Raw genomic sequence first — 20,743 nt, forward strand, 5'->3', positions numbered from 1 at the left:
CGACATTTATTTTTTGTTGTGCTGGGGAACCAGAATATTAAACCCATTTTTGTCCCGATTGACTTTACAGTGTTGGTGGTCCCGAAGCTTTTTGTGCATTATTAAAAGGGTTGAACTTCTTGGGATTGTCCGGGCGTCACTGTGGGAATCGTGTGTATGAGAGCATGGAAAGTAGGTCCCTCTGAGTGTAAATGAGTTCAGAAGAATACGTCTGTTCTGCGCTCCAGACATCTGCTTAAAACTGTTTGAATTGGTATTAAACTGTTAATATGTTGCCGTGCTATGTGTACTAGTACATTGATGCAGATATTGTTGCACACGCCTGAGTGCCCTTGTTGTTGGGAGAGTTCTATACCTTATTCTTAGGTTTTCTTGTTGTCTCAAGTGTTTAGTTCAGATTTTTGTTTTAAAACGTAATGCAATGTTTTTTCCTCCCCCCTCCCAGCAAGTACAGGCCAGGAGCTCTCTGCTGAGCAACGCATCGGGAAGGCTGTGGGGAACAGTCACGTTTGGTTCCGGTTTCACGAAGGCGTCTCCAATGCTGTGCGGCGAAATGTGTGCATCAAGGACCTGCTGTGACGATGTCCTTTGAGGAACTGTCATCGGACGTCTTCTAAAGACTCTTGCCAGCCATGCCGGGGACCACCATCATTGTCAGGGGGCTGCACCTTTTCATTGACTCATTGAACAGGTCAGGGTTTGACGATATCCTTCTTTCAGCACAGATGGCTGTTATTGATTGAGCCACCTGTGCTGAAGCAGGGGTATCCTGAAACCCTGCCCTGTTGGTGGCTCTTGAGGACTGGAGTTGGCCGCCCCTGATCTAGTGGGTTTCCAGACTACCTTCCTTGGGACAGCTTCTGCTGTAGCCAAGCCCTGGAGAGTCCAAGTGACAACCCTGGAAGCTGCCGTTAACTTTTTGTGTCCGAGGTTCGACTGAGCCACCTGTGCTGAAGCAGGATTTTCCTGCAAAAACCTGACCTGTTGGTGGCCCGTGAGGACTGGAGTTGCCCCACCTGCTGTATACACACACAGTGGGATGCAGGGTTATACAATCACGTTCATGTTTTTAAGATCAATCTCTGCTGGAAGGAGTTGCAGAGCAAACTAGCGAAGCTTGCGCCAGCAGCAAAAGGGTTAAAAAAAAAAAAAAAAGCGCATGTGAACCATTACGAGACTCCCAACAGAGAAAATAACTTTTAAAATAAAATAATTTTTTTTTATAAAGTTGCTTCTGTTTTCAGCTTTACTGATTGTTTTGTATGAGGAGGCCGGAAAAAAAGAATAAATATGTTTCATCACCTGTCGCTTTCTTTATTTCACCGTATAAATTCCCCAAATTCCATGTCTCCGTTTGCGCTTTGCTCTGCGGCAAAATGTGACATTCTACAATATACAAAAAGTGTAAGCGGCGAAAAATAACGTTTGTGTTTTTTGCTTTTTTTTCCCTTTGTGTGTTTAAAAGTGTAACCGCTTCCCGACAACAAAACGTTGAAAAGGAAAACTGTGTTGAACAAGAGAAGAACCTGTTATGAACTCCCCTGTTTTAGTAACATCACTCCTGCAGTGTGGTTACCTTGAAAAGCTTAAAATGTTCTATAATGCGTCAGTCACACAGGGCTCTGTTCACAAAGCTGCCCCAGGGCAATACATCTTCCTGTGTGTGTTACTGCAGGGGTGCTCAAGCTCACAGATTGAGCCACCTGTGCTGAAGCAGGGATATCCTGAAAACCTGACCTGTTGGGGGGGCTTGGAGTGGAGTTGAGCGGCCCTGTGTTACTGCATAGTTTGACCCCCCCCCCGGCTGTTTAATTGTCATACAAATGTGTTTCGTCCAAGATGATGATCTCACTGAGCCTGTGTTTTAAAAAGAATAGGAAGTGAAAGATCAGCAGTTCTATCAAACTTGTCTTATTTATCTAATCTTAAAACCTGATTTCTACAGCCATGTCGCCCCAAAAGCTGCCCCCTGTGTGGGTGTGATGTTGCAAAAGGACTTCCCCATCTTTATAACAATTTGCCTCTTGTTACCATGTGTGCCCTACCTGTGGCTGAGAGAAAAGATTGCTACGTTGCTCTGTAGAAGAATGCGCTTTAATCGTGCGGATCTGAGCATCTTCCCGTCTGTGTCCTAATATCAGTATTACATATATTTTTTAAAAAGTACATTCAGAGTAGGTGTTACATTTGGGGTCGGGGTTTTGCGGTGTCCCAGGCTGGGGGTGGGAGTGGGATTGGGGGTTCACAGAATGCTACACTTTCCTCGCTCCACCCATGGGTTATTCTTCATGAGCTCCGGGTTCAGGAAAGGGTCGTTGGGTACTCCCTCCTCGATCCACTTTAATAACCTAAGGAAGGGGGAACAGAATAAGAACTCAATTAGATTGTAAGCTCCTCGGAGCAGGGACTCCACTTCCTAAATGTTACGTTTGTCTGAAGCATTCCCATGACCTGTTATTTATACGATTACCATGTGTGTTACTACTGTGAAGCGCTATGTACATCAATGGCGCTATACAAATAGACATACAACACAACTCCAGGTGTGATACAGTATCACCAAAAATCTGCAAGCACAAAATGAGAGAAAAACAATCTTTTGTAATAGCGCCCACCTTAATTATGATCAATGAAAGAGTATATAAAAAGTAACCTTTCTTGTGTCTTTAAAAAAGGGACAGATACAAGAAATTGCTAATTCCTTATTGGAGGTCCAAAAGGCGACTAAATAATTTCTTCAACGCGCAGATCTCCTCTAAGACAGAAATACAAAGCAGCGCTCTACTCACAAGTTCATAATGAAGTTCTCCATTTAATGTGACAACCAAGAGCAGTGGGAAGACACCGTTTCCTGATGAAAGGTCCTTGGCTGTCACATTAAATGGAGAACTTCATTGTGAACTTCTGAGTCGAGCTCTGCTTTGAAGAAATTGTTTGTGTTCAGACAGATACAAAGTGCAGGTCTCTGTGTTGTGTTGGCTGCCCAAGCCGGATTCTCCTCGTCTGAGGCTGTTTTCCTGCACGTTGGAATTGTGCGAAAAGGTGGATGGCAATACTGCCACAAAAACTGTAACCATAAGATTAAAAAGCCACTGCTACCATTGAAAAAGTTTAGGGGTATGACATTCCCAAATAGTCCCTGTTCGTAAAATATAACAGTGTATGAGACCAGATGATACTTGTATCTATACCAGCTCTTAGTACTTTTCTACATCTACCACATACTAGAATACTAAGGAGATACAGTAATGGTATGTGTAGGTCTCCGATGTCCATACCCAAGTTATTTAAATATACTTGTATGCTCTCCGGCTTCCGTTTGTGAGTTTATACTTGGGAGAGCATGCAGGGAATGAATGGCTGTGGGGACAGGAGGCCCAGCTTCCTATGAGGTGATACAGTATTCCTAGACGGAAGTCCCTATTCCTGGGATTCAATGATTAGACGAGGCTGCTGCCGAAACGTCGACTTTCCCTAGGCCCAGGTGTCAGCCTATGGGTGAGTCTCTGATTTATAGCATTAGTTTAAGTTAGAAATTCACTTTCTATATTATTGACTGATATATTTTTTTTGTAAAAGCATTTTAATCCAAGTTGGGTATTTTCTCGGATCTTGTATCCTCTGGTCTATAATAGTATTGATGATTGGGACTTCCCCTGCCCTTATAGTATTTGTGGATTCATTGGAAGGTGATTCCTTTTCATGGGAACAAGAGGCTTTACCAGAGATTTTTTTTTTAACCTATATTTTGTTCTATGTATAGGTTTGCCTTAAAATATTAAGTAGAGGTAATCAAACAATCGTGGACAGTTAACCATAGATACAATTCTTAGTAGTATTGCCAATGACTAGCAGCACTTGCACACTCTTACACGTACATGCACTTGCGCACTCGCACACACCACTATTGGTTCCCATGAAACTTGGTGGTCTCCAGTTTATATTGGAGATCACCACATTTCTCTGGGAACAGGTCTAGTTGGGGAGGGGGGAGGGGAATAATTCTTTACCTAAATCCACAAACGCGTCTCCTCCAGCTCCAGGGTCAAAGACTTGTGGGAGTTGTCTCTCTATAATGTAGTTTATATCAGAGCTAGAACTCCAACTTCCAAAGTCCCTGGGAGCAGCACAAATCAGTCCTTACCTTCTGTGGTTATATTGTCGTCTGGGAGACAGCAGTTTAGCCACATCATATTTGCTCTAACCAATGTATCTAAGATGTTTGAGATTTAGTTTTAACCGGTGTTGCGAGTCTGCTATTTACAGGGTAAAGATGTGTTTTCCGATAACAGAATGCTCACCCGAACCTATCACCGCACAGGGAAATGGCGCATATTTACTTTGGATTGCCTTGTTTACGATTTGGTTCACGAGCGATCAATTCACGTGAATTGTACTCACTCGGGTATAGACTTGGAAGACATCTCTCTCTTATAAGTCAGTTGGTATTTCAGACTTTCCAGCTCCTTCTTCATCTGGGGAACGTCCATCTCGTCCATCTCAGCGGCTGTAAACAGAAGGAGCCCTCGGAGAATGTGCTGTAAGATGGAAAATGTACACCAGGTATACAGCCAGGATTTGTAACTAAAGGATTCTCCTCCATTAAAATATATATATATATATATACACACACTTTGTCTCTGTAGATTTTAAGCATGTGTAACCTCTATAAGAAATAAGTTGTCCCGAAAGATTTCCTTGCTATTCCCCTATTAAGTCATTATTTGTCTCCAAAGACTTTTTCATGGGTTCCCCATGTACACGTGTCGGTCTTCATAGGCTCCCACAAACTGTTGGCACACATGATTGGCTTCCATAGACGTTAACGGGATCCCCCTTTACAATTAATGGTTTGTCTTTAAACTTTCAATAGATTCCCCTCTACGAGAAATGAAGACGATCTCTATGTCCCCCTATACCTTCCCGATGTTGTGGCTGTAACAAGCACTATGCGACATTAATTTTAGATTGGGGTTTCCCCTTGCAATCCCCTGTGACTGTTATCCATCTATGGAGCAGTAGGTACCCCTCTTACCTGCACACAGGTGTGAGCCTGGTTGTCAGGGATGTGTTATCTGCAGCCTCTGATCTCTCACTCAGCTGATTTCCTACTTTGCATAAAGTCCCCGGGATTCAAATGCGCGCAGAGAATTTGATTCCAATTTGAATTTTTCCGGCACTGGAACAATTCTGAAATGAGAAGCCGGTGGTCCGGCCGGGTGTTATAAAGGGGCATGGCAAGGCAGCCCTAATTGGCATGTAGGGCAGTTGTGCCGCTGAGGCCCATGTGAGCGCCTGGAGAGGTTGTAAAGTAGGGCATGGTAAAATAATTGGAGAGATGCCGGGCTGTGTTAACCCATTAAGTGCAAGAGAGGCCTGCAGTGCATTTCAATATGCAATATGACAAAGGCTTGTGTAGCGCTGAGATGTTACCCTTACAGGCTCAATAAACTCCTGATATCAAAACAAACTGTGGCAGATATCGCTATATATAGCTTCAAAGGACAAAAGTCTGCAATAAAGTACCCTTCGGGTATCTTAATAGCATATACACATGAACGGTGGTATACAATTCCCAGTATCTGCTGTAATTGCTGGATCAAATCCCACTGAGCCCTGTGGTAAGGATTTAACACATTCTGGTCCAGACCTTGATACATCAATATTGAATGGGTAATAGCTTGAGTAGTGTATGAGGGCACTAACCACGGACTCACGTGTAGGTGCAGCGTCCTGGTATGATGACACACTTGTCCCACGGGACTGAGCGTGCCTCCACTTAGCACTGGATACGAAGAATGGAGGAGAAAAAGCAGAGCACTTCTATGCAGAAATATTATTAGCGAGCGTTTCCATAGATAAAAAACTATAACAATTTAATGGATCATGAAAGACATACAAGGGCAAGGAGCCCACACCCACGCGTTTCACGCCGAGGCGCTTTGTCAGGGTGAAACGCGTGGGTGTGGGCTGCTTGCCCTTGTATGTCTTTCATGATCCATTAAATTGTTATAGTTTTTTATCTATGGAAACGCTCGCTAATAATATTTCTGCATGGAAGTGCTCTGCTTTTTCTCCTCCATTCTCAATAAATTCCTGAGCCGCACAGCTCACAATCTAAAGGTGCTTGTGATAAAGTGGGAGACAGGATCTTCACACAATGCAAATACAGGTGTTCCAGTGCTACAGGAACCGTTGGTAACTATTAGGTATGGGGTGACCAACTCCAGTGCTCGAGGGCCACCAACAGGCCAGGTTTTAGTGATATCCCTGCTTCAGCACAGGTGAGTCAGTCAACGACTGAGCCACTGATTGAGCCACCTGTGCTGAAGCAGGGATATCTTTAAAACCTGGCCTGTTAGTGGCCCTTGAGGACTGGAGTTGGCTACTCCTGTATGAGCAGAAAACAGATAGATCAGACCCCTCACCTTAGATACAGTCCTTGTAGTTTCCGCATAGCAGGTGCAAGGAGGTAGAAAGTGACACAACAGAATAAATCCAAGTAGGATCAAAAGATTCCCCACTTAATTGCACTCAGTGCTAGGAAGATTATATCGGACAGTGGTCCATCAGATAGGTTCTCTGTTGTGTCACTCCTGTATTAGGCCATAATACTCATCATAGCGATGAAGAGCTCCCTCTAGTGTGAGATGCCCAGCTGTCTGAGGCCAGCCCCAAAAAGAATTGATAACAGGAACCATATACCATCCCTGGGGCAGCAACCATATACCTTCCCAGGGGCAGCAACCATATACCTTCCCAGGGGCAGGAACCATATACCTTCCCAGGGGCAGGAACCATATACCTTCCCAGGGGCAGGAACCATATACCTTCCCAGGGGCACGGATCACTTAGACATTCACACGTCAGTTTAACAAATTGGGACGTTTTTGTCATCTGAAAATAACCATTATATTTTCTGATGTGTGAGCTTCTGAGTTTGAACAATAGCTATTCTTTAGATATAAATGAATGAAAGATTGGGGGGGAGGGGAGAGATTTAGTGAGATATAGATACAGTAGATAACATAGATACACAGAGCTAGATAGATGATAGATTATAAATAAAATAGATATTGATAGATACACAGTGATAGATATACATACAATGGCTAAAACAGACAGATAGATACAGACAGATATCTGAGCCACCGTGGCACTGAGTGCTCATTTGCATGTCATTTCCCAGAATCCCTTGCTGCAGTGGAAGTGCTGTATGCTGGGTGACAATGGGGAAAGACAGGGTTGCAGACCTGTCTAAGACATGCAAATGAACATACAGTAATATTTACAGTTGCTTTATGCTTTACTGTGGAGGGTTTTTGTCACTTTTTTTACCCACCATAACCTTAATGACAGTATATATATATATATATATATATATATATATATATATATATATATATATATATATATATATATATATATATATATATGTTATAGATACAGAGGTAGATTATAGATAATATAGATAATATAGATAATTATAGATAATAGATTATATATAAGGTAGATACACAGAGATAGATTATATATAATCTGTTATCTATAATCTATCTCTATCTCTAAAATAGCGATAGATAGATAGATAGATAGATAGATAGATAGATAGATAGATAGATAGATAGATAGATAGATAGATAGATAGATAGATAGATAGATAGATTATATATAAAATAGATACACCGAGATATATAGATATTGAGATAATTTATAGATAACAGATTATATATAAATTAGATACACAGAGAGATAGATTATAGATATAGATACAGAGATGGGTTATAGATAACAGATTATATATATGGTAGATACACAGAGATAGATGGATTATAGATAGACGGATAATATTGGTTTCCCCCAGGTAAACACTCTGGCCTCTTCCTCTGTTATCGACTCTCCAGCTCTGGCCACTAATGCATCACATTAACCCAATGTCAATTCCGCTGACATGCTCCCATCTGTCTGTGTTCCACCCCCCTCCCCCTCATGTACACTACGTCCTGAGTGTGTGTCAGTGTGTGTCAGTGTGTGTCAGTGTGTGTCAGTGTGTGTCAGTGTGTGTCAGTGTGTAAGTCTCTGTGTGTGTTTATGTGTATGTAAGTCTGAGTGGGTGTGTGTATATGAAAGTCTCAGGGAGAAGGAGTGGCTCAGTGACTAAAGACACTGATTGACACTGAGATTGCTGCAGGGGAGCCTGGTTCAATTCCCAGTGTTGGCTCTTTGTGACCTTAGGCAAGTCACTTTATCTCCCTGTGCCTCAGGCACCAAAAACATAGATTGTAAGCTCCACGGGGCAGGGACCAGTGCCTGTAAAATGTCTCTGTAACGCGCTGCGTATAACTAGCAGCGCTATACAAGAACATGTAATTATTATTAGTATGATTGTTTATGTTTGTGCCAGTGTGCGTATACATGCCATACCCTCCAGCCGCACCTATTTAACGGGTACACTACATGTTCTTGGCTCCTGTAAGACAATGGGATTGTTACTGTTGAAATCCTGTTTTCAATTTAGTTTCATTATGTGTTTAATTCACCTTTTAACAATTGTAGTTATTTATATGTGGATTGTGTGGTTGGTTTATATGTATATGTGTATATATACGGACATGGGCACTCTTGCATTGATTATTAGCTGAACACACTTTTTCAGCACATATGTTTTCAATTCACTTTAGCACATTATATTGCATATATTGATTATATATGCCTTATTTGTTTGAAACACATATATTACACTTCATTATTATTTAGAGAGTATATTGTTGTGTTAGATTAGTCACTTGGCACTTTAGTATTACTATTATGTTTTTATTTGTATAGCGTCACGTCACGCATCCCTTTTATTATGAGAGCTGATTTCATTGGATGTGATGGATACTTAATGCGCAGGCGCTGCCTCTATCGTGACCTCCTGACGAAGCACCTTGTTGCGAAACGCGCAGAGGTCACGAGAGGCAGCCCCGCGCAGTCCCCCATTGGCTGGAATGCGAGACCAGGATGTGTTAGCAGAGAAAGTTGTTTGCCGTGTGTTCGTTCAGTCCAGACCGTTCGCGTCCACACGGAGCACCTGCTGCCACTTGCGGTTAGTACCCGTTCCCCTCATTTGGGTTCATTATATCTAGGTGTCATAGAACCCCCAGAGTGGGTGTTAATTTGATTTAACCTTGATTTAGATTAGTTCTTATTTGTGCAGAAGTCTATCTTGGTTTAGTTCCCCTTTGTGGGAGTAGCCATGTATTATATGTCTCATGATTGTTATATGTTTTTTGTTTAATAATTTTATCATTTGATTTTTGCGTCCATGTGGTCTATGTGACCTGATATTAAATATTGATATATATTTTATTAATCCGTGGTGCGCTGGTGTGTGCATTGTTTTTCTTTGTCATTTGGAGAACTCCTTAGGGAGTTCTCCCTTATAGGAGTATTTGAGGAGTGGCTTCTAACACGTACAGCTGCAAACGGATTACATGTATTTTAAGAGGCCAGCGCCAGCGCAGAAACCTTACTTGTGACTTTGCCAGCTGTATGTAGATTGTAAGCTCACATGGTCAGGGCTCTCATTACCTCTTTGTGTATGTTTGTCCTTAGTTGTATTTGTATGTAACTCTGTTTATGTCATTACCCCCTTTGTACCACGCTGCGGAATATGTTGGAGCTTTACATATAAATGATACTAATAATAATAATACCTATTACACAGAAAGGTTTTAATGTGTGGGGTCAGCTGGAGGTTATGGGGCTTCCATAGGGATTACTTGGACATTAATGGGACCTATTTTATAACCACAAAAGGGCCAAATAAAACATGATATCGCTGTACATGTTATTACACCGCTCTGCGTGTTATTACACCGCTCTACATGTTATTACACTGCTCTGCGTGTTATACATCTGCGTGTTATTACACCGCTCTGCGTGTTATACATCTGTGTGTTATTACACCGCTCTGTGTTATACATCTGCGTGTTATTACACCGCTCTGCGTGTTATTACACCGCTCTGCGTGTTATACATCTGCGTGTTATTACACCGCTCTGCGTGTTATACATCTACATTTATTACACCGCTCTGCGTGTTATACATCTGCGTGTTATTACACTGCTCTGCGTGTTATTACACCGCTCTGCGTGTTATACATCTGCGTGTTATTACACCGCTCTGCGTGTTATACATCTACATTTATTACACCGCTCTGCGTGTTATACATTTGCGTGTTATTACACCGCTCTGCGTGTTATACATTTGCGTGTTATTACACCGCTCTGCGTGTTATACATCTGCGTGTTATTACACCGCTCTGCGTGTTATACATCTGCGTGTTATTACACTGCTCTGCGTGTTATTACACCGCTCTGCGTGTTATACATCTGCGTGTTATTACACTGCTCTGCGTGTTATTACACCGCTCTGCGTGTTATACATTTGCGTGTTATTACACCGCTCTGCGTGTTATACATCTGCGTGTTATTACACCGCTCTGCGTGTTATTACACCGCTCTGCGTGTTATTACACCGCTCTGCGTGTTATACATCTGCGTGTTATTACACCGCTCTGCGTGTTATACATCTGTGTGTTATTACACCGCTCTGCGTGTTATACATTTGCGTGTTATTACACCGCTCTGCGTGTTATACATCTGCGTGTTATTACACCGCTCTGCGTGTTATACATCTGCGTGTTATTACACCGCTCTGCGTGTTATACATCTGCGTGTTATTACACCGCTCTGCGTGTTATACATCTACATTTATTACACCGCTCTGGGTGTTATACATCTGCGTGTTATTACACTGCTCTGTGTGTTATACATCTGCGTGTTATTACACCGCTCTGCGTGTTATTACACCGCTCTGCGTGTTATACATCTGCGTGTTATTACACTGCTCTGTGTGTTATACATCTGCGTGTTATTACACCGCTCTGCGTGTTATACATCTACATTTATTACACCGCTCTGCGTGTTATACATTTGCGTGTTATTACACCGCTCTGCGTGTTATACATCTGCGTGTTATTACACCGCTCTGCGTGTTATACATCTACATGTTATTACACCGCTCTGCGTGTTATACATCTGCGTGTTATTACACTGCTCTGCGTGTTATTACACCGCTCTGCGTGTTATACATCTGCGTGTTATTACACCGCTCTGCGTGTTATACATCTGCGTGTTATTACACCGCTCTGCGTGTTATACATCTACATGTTATTACACCGCTCTGCGTGTTATACATCTGCGTGTTATTACACCGCTCTGCGTGTTATACATCTGCGTGTTATTACACCGCTCTGCGTGTTATACATCTACATGTTATTACACCGCTCTGCGTGTTATACATCTGCGTGTTATTACACTGCTCTGCGTGTTATTACACCGCTCTGCGTGTTATACATCTGCGTGTTATTACACCGCTCTGCGTGTTATACATCTACATGTTATTACACCGCTCTGCGTGTTATACATCTGCGTGTTATTACACTGCTCTGCGTGTTATTACACCGCTCTGCGTGTTATACATCTGCGTGTTATTACACCGCTCTGCGTGTTATACATCTGCGTGTTATTACACCGCTCTGCGTGTTATACATCTGCGTGTTATTACACCGCTCTGCGTGTTATACATCTGCGTGTTATTACACCGCTCTGCGTATTATACATCTGCGTGTTATTATCTCTCTGCATGTTATACATCTACATGTTATTACACCGCTCTGCGTGTTATACATCTGCGTGTTATTACACTGCTCTGCGTGTTATACATCTGCGTGTTATTACACCGCTCTGCGTGTTATACATCTGCGTGTTATTACACTGCTCTGCGTGTTATACATCTGCGTGTTATTACACCGCTCTGCGTGTTATACATCTGCGTGTTATTACACTGCTCTGTGTGTTATACATCTGCGTGTTATTACACCGCTCTGCGTATTATACATCTGCATGTTATTATCTCTCTGCATGTTATACATCTACATGTTATTACACCGCTCTGCGTGTTATACATCTGCGTGTTATTACACCGCTCTACGTGTTATTACACCGCTCTGCGTATTATTACACCGCTCTGCGTGTTATACATCTGCATGTTATTATCTCTCTGCGTGTTATTCATCTGCATGTTATTACACTATGGCTGTGTAACATCAAAAGAGTCACATCTAAAGTGTCTACAAGAGTTAATTTTGGAGTTGAAATTGGAGGTGAAGATTGGAGGAAGATCTGGACTCTGCATTACAACTTTGCCACTGTGAGACATTCACTTTTAACATCTGTGATTATTTGTACACTTTTATCCTCCATTACCTGGGAAGTCTCTCCTCCTGCATCTCACTATGCCCTCCCTACTGCTTTTTCTGTTTACTGTTTTCTCACTCCTTTGTGAATGTCTCTGTTCTCTCCAACATCCCCACTCCCCACTGCACCATTATTTATACACCTCTCTCCCAACAACTTCTAAACCCCGCAATAAAAAACACCCACACAAATCCTCTATTCACACCCTATATCTACTCCTTCCCACTGCTGGGGATCTCCCCATAGCCTGAAGCCAGACATACACATCTGATCTCACTCATGTCACCCTGCCATCTCTTCCCCTGTAAATGGTGTTAACCTTTTCATTTAATACTGACCAGCATTAAATCTCACCCCACAAATCAAGTATCCCAATAGCCTGCACTCATGGCTATTGTCCCACACTCAGTCACTCCTACCACCCATTGTGACCAAGCACTGCCATCTACAGCACTTACTCCCTCAACTACTATCTCTGTAAGTTTCCCATTAAACCTCTTAGATTGTAAGCTCTTTGGGGCAGGGATTTCTTTTCCTATTGTCTGATTTTGCTGCACTTATTGTATAATTATAATTCCCTGTACTGTATTCTATGTGAAGCGCTGAGTACACTTTTGGCGCTGTATATAAATGAAGACATACAATACAATACACCGCTCTGCGTGTTATACATCTGCATGTTATTATCTCTCTGCGTGTTATACATCTGCATGTTATTATCTCTCTGCGTGTTATACATCTGCATGTTATTACACCGCTCTGCGCATTATTATAAGGCTCTGCGTATAATTATATTGCTCTGCATGTTATATTATTGCTCTGCATGTTACTTTAATGCTCTACATTAGTGCTCTTCACCAGTTCTCCACAGGGGTCAGATGAGGAAACATTTCGGAGTAGAAGGGCCACAGCTTCCTGTAATGTCATGTTACAAACATTCACAGACCTGGAATGAGTATATATTATTTAGCATTTATAACATCTGTATCAGATATATTTCTATTACCTCAGTTTACAAGTGAGTGGGAATAATTGCACTTACTGTAGCTGCCTGAGCAACTGGTATGAAATTATCAGGAGCAGAGCGTTCGAGGGCCACAGCCAGGCCCCACGCCGGGCGCCAGGTCAATATCCCTGCGCTACGTGTTATATTATTGTTCTGCTTCTTATTACAGTGTTCTACGTGTTATTATTATGCTCTGCGTGTTATTACAGTGTTCTACATGTTATTATAATGCTCTGCGTGTTATTACATTGTTCTACATGTTATTATTATGCTCTGCATGTTATTACAGTGTTCTACATGTTATTACATTGTTCTACATGTTATTATTATGCTCTGCATGTTATTACAGTGTTCTACATGTTATTATAATGCTCTGCGTGTTATTACATTGTTCTACATGTTATTATTATGCTCTGCATGTTATTACAGTGTTCTACATGTTATTATAATGCTCTGCGTGTCATTACAGTGTTCTACATGTTATTATTATGCTCTGCATGTTATTACAGTGTTCTACATGTTATTATAATGCTCTGCGTGTTATTACATTGTTCTACATGTTATTATTATGCTCTGCGTGTTATTAGTGTTCTACATATTATTATGCTCTGCGTGTTATTACAGTGTTCTACATGTTATTATAATGCTCTGCGTGTTATTACATTGTTCTTCATGTTATTATAATGCTCTGTATGTTATTACAGTGTTCTACATGTTATTATAATGCTCTGCGTGTCATTTCAGTGTTCTACATGTTGTTATTATGCTCTGCGTGTCATTACAGTGTTCTACGTGTTATTATTATGCTCTGCATGTTATTACAGTGTTCTACATGTTATTATAATGCTCTGCGTGTTATTACAGTGTTCTACATGTTATTATAATGCTCTGCGTGTTATTACAGTGTTCTACATGTTATTATAATGCTCTGCGTGTTATTACATTGTTCTACATGTTATTATTATGCTCTGTATGTTATTACAGTGTTCTACATGTTATTATAATGCTCTGCGTGTTATTACAGTGTTCTACATGTTATTATAATGCTCTGCGTGTTATTACAATGTTCTACATGTTATTATTATGCTCTGCATGTTATTACAATGTTCTACATGTTATTATAATGCTCTGCGTGTCATTTCAGTGTTCTACATGTTATTTTAATGCTCTGCGTGTTATTACATTGTTCTACATATTATTATGCTCTGTATGTTATTACATTGTTCTACATGTTATTATAATGCTCTGCGTGTCATTTCAGTGTTCTACATGTTATTATTATGCGCTGTATGTTATTACATTGTTCTACATGTTATTATAATGCTCTGTGAGTTATTGCATTGTTCTACATGTTATTATTATGCTCTGCGTGTCATTACAGTGTTCTACATGTTATTATTATGCTCTGCGTGTTATTACAGTGTTCTACATGTTATTATAATGCTCTGCGTGTTATTACAGTGTTCTACATGTTATTATAATGCTCTGCGTGTTATTACAGTGTTCTACATGTTATTATTATGCTCTGCGTGTCATTACAGTGTTCTTCTACATGTTATTAGAATGTTCTGCCTGTAATTACATTATTCTAAGTCATGATATTGCTTTGCATGTAATTATATTGTTCTACGTGTTATATTAATGCTCTGCATGTTATTATATTGCTCTTCCTATTATTACATCATTCTAAATCATTATATTGCTATTCACGAGATTACATTGTTCTACATATTATTATATCGATCTGCATGCTGTTAGATCACTCTGCATGTTATTATATTGCTCTGCCTATTATTACATCATTCTAAATCATTATATTGCTATTCACGAGATTATATTGTTCTACTTCATATTAATGCGCTGCGTGTTATTATATCGCTCTGCGTGTTATTACATCGCTCTGCGTGTTATTATATCGCTCTGTGTGTTATTATATCGCTCTGCGTGTTATTACATCGCTCTGCGTGTTATTATATCGCTCTGCGTGTTATTATATCGTGTTATTATATCGCTCTGCGTGTTATTATATCGCTCTGCAATGTGGTGGAGACCTGTCTGTCAGCAAAAGCATTAACATCACTGTTTGGGACAATTGACCATGGTGCATGTGAATAAAAGAAAAAGTGAGAATAGAATTACTTTGTAAAATAATAATAAAGTGATTTAATCTCTGGTTCCCTCTGTAGCAAAGACCCCAAGACCAGATTCCCTTCAGAGGCAGAGAAATCAGACCCTGACATCTCAAAGTCTCTGCAGCAAAAGCAGAAAGTGGGAAGACGCAGCTCGCGGCTCACCCGTCTCCTGCTGCATCTAATTAGCCAAAAAACAACCTAATGCGCATCAACACAGCCCGAGGGAAACTGACACTCGTCTCCTGAGAGCCGAGACACAACCAAGCCGTCTTCTCAGTTAATTGGAAAATCAGGAGTAGCAGACGTACTCTTTGCCACGCAGAGGGTTAGATTACAGGTAGTCCTCGCTATCCAACGTTTCACGTTACAACGAATGGCATATCCAACGCTTCACAATGCAACCTGAGGGCCGTTTTGCGACGCCGGAATGCGTTATCCAGCGCTCACCGCCACTGATTAACATGGGACTCACTTTACAACGGTTTCACTATCCGACGCTACATCCAGACCGGATTCCGTTGGATAACCGAGGACTGCCTGTATAGGGGTCAATTACTAACACCATCACTTAAGAATGTATTTCCCTGGCTTTGATCAATGTGTATCCAGCTCAGTTGACACAGCGCCTACTACATGAAGATGTCAAATGACTCGCCCCTGCTAATGAAGCTGTGACAGTGTGTTCCTCTTGCTCCATTCAAACCATTCAGAATAAGGGGGGGGGCACCTTTTCACTGGCCACTACCTTACGCCTTTAAATGCCTGCGTGAGGGGGGCAATAAGAGGAGTTAGGGGGGAGTTATATATCACGCGCATTGTCAATGGATGAATCCATTTCTCTCCCATTTGTTTTGGTGCCTCAATGTCTGAGGCTGTAGAACAAGTGAACGCACGACACTACCCGAGCCCAGAAAATGCTGCAGTGCATCAAAGCAAACTTCCCTGAGCCTGCACACACAGACCCACCGGGTTAATTCATCTGATGTCGAAATGGAGTAAATCGAGGAGTTTGAGCCGCTTTGACACTTTTGCTGCCAGAAAGGGTCTCCCACCCCTTACCATCGCCAGCCTGAGAGTCCCGGCTCCTCCCTGCACAAGCAGAGAAATCCTGCCCCCTATTAACAGGAATCGCTCGTAACTGCAGACAGACAGATGTACACACAAGACGCCGCAGTGTTCCACGCTGCAAGGCGCACACATTGGAAAGTATGAGGCGACACCCTCAGGATCCCGCGGTGCCCCGGGCTTTTGCTGCAGTCCTGTGTATTCTGCTACTGGGCTGACTTGTGCTATGACTAAGGGTGATCTCCCTCTGATTGCCTTCAACAAAGGATCGGAGCAGAAATCAGATCAAATGTCCACTTATTCGTTCATGTCCAAAGATGCAGGTTTGAGTGGCCACACTGGAAGAATAAAAGGCTTATTCCCGTTATGTGTTATATTATGATGTCACGTGTGTTACTGCTCTGAAGCGCTGTGTACCAGATTATTTTTTCTGTGTTGGTTTTCATATCATATTCATCCCCAGCACCGCCAGTAGTGGTTACCATTTACACTGCATTTAACTGGCTTTAGCACTTCTCACTTTAGGTCGGTGCAGGTTATTTTTGTGTTATATATATATATATATATAACACAAAAATATATATATATATATATATATATAGAACAAACAGAGCCACACGAGGGAAATCACTAGAAAAGTGCTCTCATTGCATAGATTGTAAGCTCTTCTGGTGAGGGATTCCATGACCCCACGCTGTACCTATAACCCCGTAATGCCGTTTTCTGCGCTGAAGCGTTCTCTCTGTCTCACCTAGTTACAGAATGCAGTTTATCTGCCAACTTTTTACAGTTTTATGTTTATATCGCAAATACCCTTCACATCACCTAACCAAAAAAAACAGCTGTGCGCACACGCATCAGCAACAAAATATATTAACCCCTTTGTTGCTAGAAGTACCAAGACCAGCAGCAAAGGGGTTAAAAAAATGGGGGGTTTTTTTTAAAAAAAAGGAAGACTCCTTACCTCTTTGTTGAGACTGGGCGAATTCACTTGGGAAAAGGACTAGATCCCGGTCAGAAAGGGGAAAGGACGTGTTCAGGAGCCCAGCGAGTCAGAGTGGCCTTTTACCAGAATGAAATCCAGCTAAATCTGCCTCAAATCCGGAATGTAATCTATTAATGTACAGGGAATCCAGGCCAGGATAATAAGCGTGATGTCCTTTTCTTTCTTTTCCAGGGGATGGGTTTAGAGCCAGAGATACAGCTGGCCCAGGGATGAGGTTTTGCTGGCGACTGTCTCTAGCTTCTCCTGATCACTTCCAATGCTCTGTGCATTTACAAGCGGGTTCTGCTGAAGAAAACACACACACACACACACACACACACACACACACAAGGCAGAGATGACCTCAGATAGCGCTGGGAAACGCATTAGTTATCCGGTGTATTTGTACCGGTTTATTAGTGGCCGATGATAATGACACGCAATGTTTGGGTACCATAGCTACCTTTCTGAGGGATTCTAGCCTAATTGTGTCCCCGAGGAATAACCCAACGCCGAGAGGCAGCTGTGTGTGTGTGTTTAGAATAGAGCAGCTGACGGGCAAACGTTAAAACAAAGGTTTTTTTTTTTTCTTTTCCATCTATAACAAAAGGATTTTTCCTTCTTCCCCAGCAGCGGGCCAGGTCTGCCGCCCTGAATTAGTAATGTTTTGCCCGGGAGGCGGTTAATTACCTCAATATACACAAAGTATCACTGGAGTGCAGGTGGATGTAAGCAAGTTGTAATGGGTGTGAACAGGGCGGGTTAAATCTCACAGGCTCTCCTGTTTCCTTCTCAGTTTAGACCAGGGGTGGGCAACTCCAGTCCTCAAGGGCCACCGACAGGTCAGGTTTTCAGGATATTCCTGCTTCAGCATAGGTGGCTCAATCGAAGACTGTGCCTCTGATTGAGCCGCCTCTGCTGAAGCAGGGACATCCTGAAAACCTGACCTGTTGGTGGCCCTTGAAGACTGGAGTTGCCCACCCCTGGTTTGGAAACAAGATCGAATCATGAAGAGACGGGACAGGACTGGACTGCAGGGCAGATACATAGTGCAATGCACACGGTGTAGTGTTTCTAATAGGGGATTTTCTCTACCCAACTCACTCACAGGCGGGTCAGTGTGTGATGTATCCCCCCGCATGAAATGTGAATATTCTGCAAAACTGTTCCTGCATTTTCACGGTGCGCTGTCCAACGTTCCAGTCTCACCATGGAAAATAGGGGCAGGTTTACTATGCCGCGTGTAGCTTCCAGATCCAGCGCTAACCGCCTTTGAGTTGAACGGTAGTTGACTCCTGACCGGGGTACGATATCCCGGCTTATAGATCTAGAGCCCGGATTCACTGTTAGATGCAGCAACTATAGACATATGTCTCTTTTCGACCATCTACTTTGTATATCTCCCTGCTTTATCTTCCCGCTGCCGGACTCGTGTGCAGAGGGTGTAATATCCCAAAGAGTTAATGTTACGTTATGCTGATTTAAGCCAAATGGCAGATTGCCTTATTTTGCATAAACAGCACTTATGAAAACGAATGCAAAGCTTTAGATCGGGGGCGGGCGACACATGCCCCGCGTCGTCTTGTGGAACGGGACCCGATGTAGGAGCAAGGAAGACATCGACTGAAATATCGATTAAGGAAAGAAACCACGTGAAATCCTTAACATTAAAAACAGAACAGGGGAACTTATGATTAACATGAATGTTGAAAATGAACACAATTTTAATAACGTCTTTAACAATTAAAAACATACATCCAATCAATTTAATTAATGACATTGAAGTGATTTCCCATGTTCTGTGAGCAGACGTTTTGTATAGTACAGATCTGTATGGGCAGACGGACACATGTGGACAGTCTGCTTGTGTTATCCCCCCTCGGAAACCAATCCTAATTTTCGAGAAACCGGTAACTGGAATTCAAGCTCAGAAATCGCATCGAGACATTTTAAATTCAGAATTTTTTTTTTCATTAGGATTTCAAGGTTTTTCATCTCAACAAAAAAAAATGTTTAGAATATTTTAAGGTTTTTATTATACTTGTTCACTTTCAGCGTTGTTTAGGTTTTGCTATTAATTTAAATAGGATGTGGGGGAGGGAGGGGGGGGCAGTAGGACAGTACCCATTAATTTGCACGCCAGGAAAAAAAAGGTTTCCCGTAGCCCTGCTCTAGGCTGACAAAATCCTCACTACAAAGGGCATTGTAACAAATTATTCATGGGTCACTTAGACCAGGGCTGCTCAATTCCGGTCCTCAAGCCCTTCCTCTGCCTGCCCCCCCACCCACTTCGACTGAGCCTCTGATTGAGTCACCTGTGCTAAAGCTGGATCTGATTGAGCCACCTGTGCTGAAGCAGGGATATCCTGAAAACCTGAGCTGTTGGGGGGCTGGAGTAGATCACCGCTGGCAGACTGTAAGCTCTTCTGGCCACGGACACGCTTCTCCTTGTTTCTGCTTTGATACCTTGTTCTCCTGTACCTGTGCTGCCTCTTGCAAGCACTTACCTGTGGATCACTGATAAAAGAAAGGGAGGAGTCAGTGCGCAGAGCACAGGTTTATGGAACGGAGGCAAAACAAAAACGGTGGGTTTTTAAAAGGGGACGGGAACCTGGAAGATTCCAGGAAAACATTGTATATAATGAATGGAAAACCCCAAATCTTTGCATGGAATAGAAAAATAAATAAAAAGGAGGAGAGCACCTTCAGGCCGTTCTAATCACACACACACACACCACACACCACACACCACACACCACACACCACACACCACACACCACACACACACACACACACACACACACACAAAATCATTTTACGTTTCAGATCATTTATCCTCCAGATCAAGGAATCTCCTAAATTATTATTATAATTTTTTTTTTTTTAACACTTTTTCGGCCGGATGCCTTTGGCTGATTCCTTTCAGCGAGCTTTCAATGATAATTACACCATGAATATATTACATCCACACAGTCTGGTGTCACCTCTGCTTCATATCATAAGTAGATTATGATTAGGAAATCCTTCCCATTTAGTAATGAATAAGGGACATCTGTCAAATCTAGGAAAGAACAGAGGGTCGTGGAACCAGTTAATCCCTTAACTGTTGGACCCTCCAATGAATTGCAATCCAGAAGTTGTATATATTGGTTAGCATCTAGGACAGTGTTTTTCAACAGGGAATTCCCTGCAATTTACTTGTCACTAGCTGATATACCCGGCGTTGCCCGTGATGTAATGTTCTGGCTCC

The 20,743-nt window shown here is 42.1% G+C and overlaps 2 protein-coding genes across 3 annotated transcripts in view; one reads left to right on the forward strand and one right to left on the reverse strand.

The window, feature by feature from the left end:
* Positions 1-1,303, forward strand: part of CHTF18 (chromosome transmission fidelity factor 18) — a 39,232-nt gene extending 37,929 nt beyond the window's left edge. Inside the window, exon 22 of the mRNA XM_075565774.1 lies at positions 446-1,303. Coding sequence (XP_075421889.1) covers positions 446-579 — 134 coding nt within the window. The 3' untranslated portion in view covers positions 580-1,303. The remainder of the gene's footprint in view (positions 1-445) is intronic.
* Positions 1,304-2,076: 773 nt separating this feature from the next.
* Positions 2,077-17,967, reverse strand: GNG13 (G protein subunit gamma 13). Of its 2 annotated transcripts, none has more exons than XM_075565776.1 (4): positions 17,473-17,967; positions 5,036-5,190; positions 4,402-4,507; positions 2,077-2,348 (listed from the first exon to the last, which is right to left on the reverse strand). In XM_075565776.1, the coding sequence occupies exons 3-4, from the start codon at positions 4,497-4,499 to the stop codon at positions 2,243-2,245; spliced, it is 204 nt and encodes a 67-aa protein (XP_075421891.1). In that variant the 5' UTR covers positions 4,500-4,507; positions 5,036-5,190; positions 17,473-17,967; the 3' UTR covers positions 2,077-2,242. The 2 variants fall into 2 exon arrangements, with proteins under 2 accessions (XP_075421891.1, XP_075421890.1); XM_075565775.1 differs by having other exon boundaries at positions 4,402-4,538; positions 17,473-17,902.
* Positions 17,968-20,743: the final 2,776 nt, after the last annotated feature.

Source organism: Ascaphus truei, chromosome 11, assembly GCF_040206685.1.
Source record: "Ascaphus truei isolate aAscTru1 chromosome 11, aAscTru1.hap1, whole genome shotgun sequence".
NCBI classification, from domain to species: domain Eukaryota; kingdom Metazoa; phylum Chordata; class Amphibia; order Anura; family Ascaphidae; genus Ascaphus; species Ascaphus truei.

Bases quoted from the DNA above. Each gene is read 5' to 3' on its own strand.
- GNG13 (XM_075565776.1), bottom strand. From the start codon at position 4,499: ATGGACGAGATGGACGTTCCCCAGATGAAGAAGGAGCTGGAAAGTCTG. The intron at 2,349-4,401 runs GTGAGTACAATT...CCCCTTCCTTAG, and splicing joins TCTTCCAAGTCTATACCCGA to GTTATTAAAGTGGATCGAGG.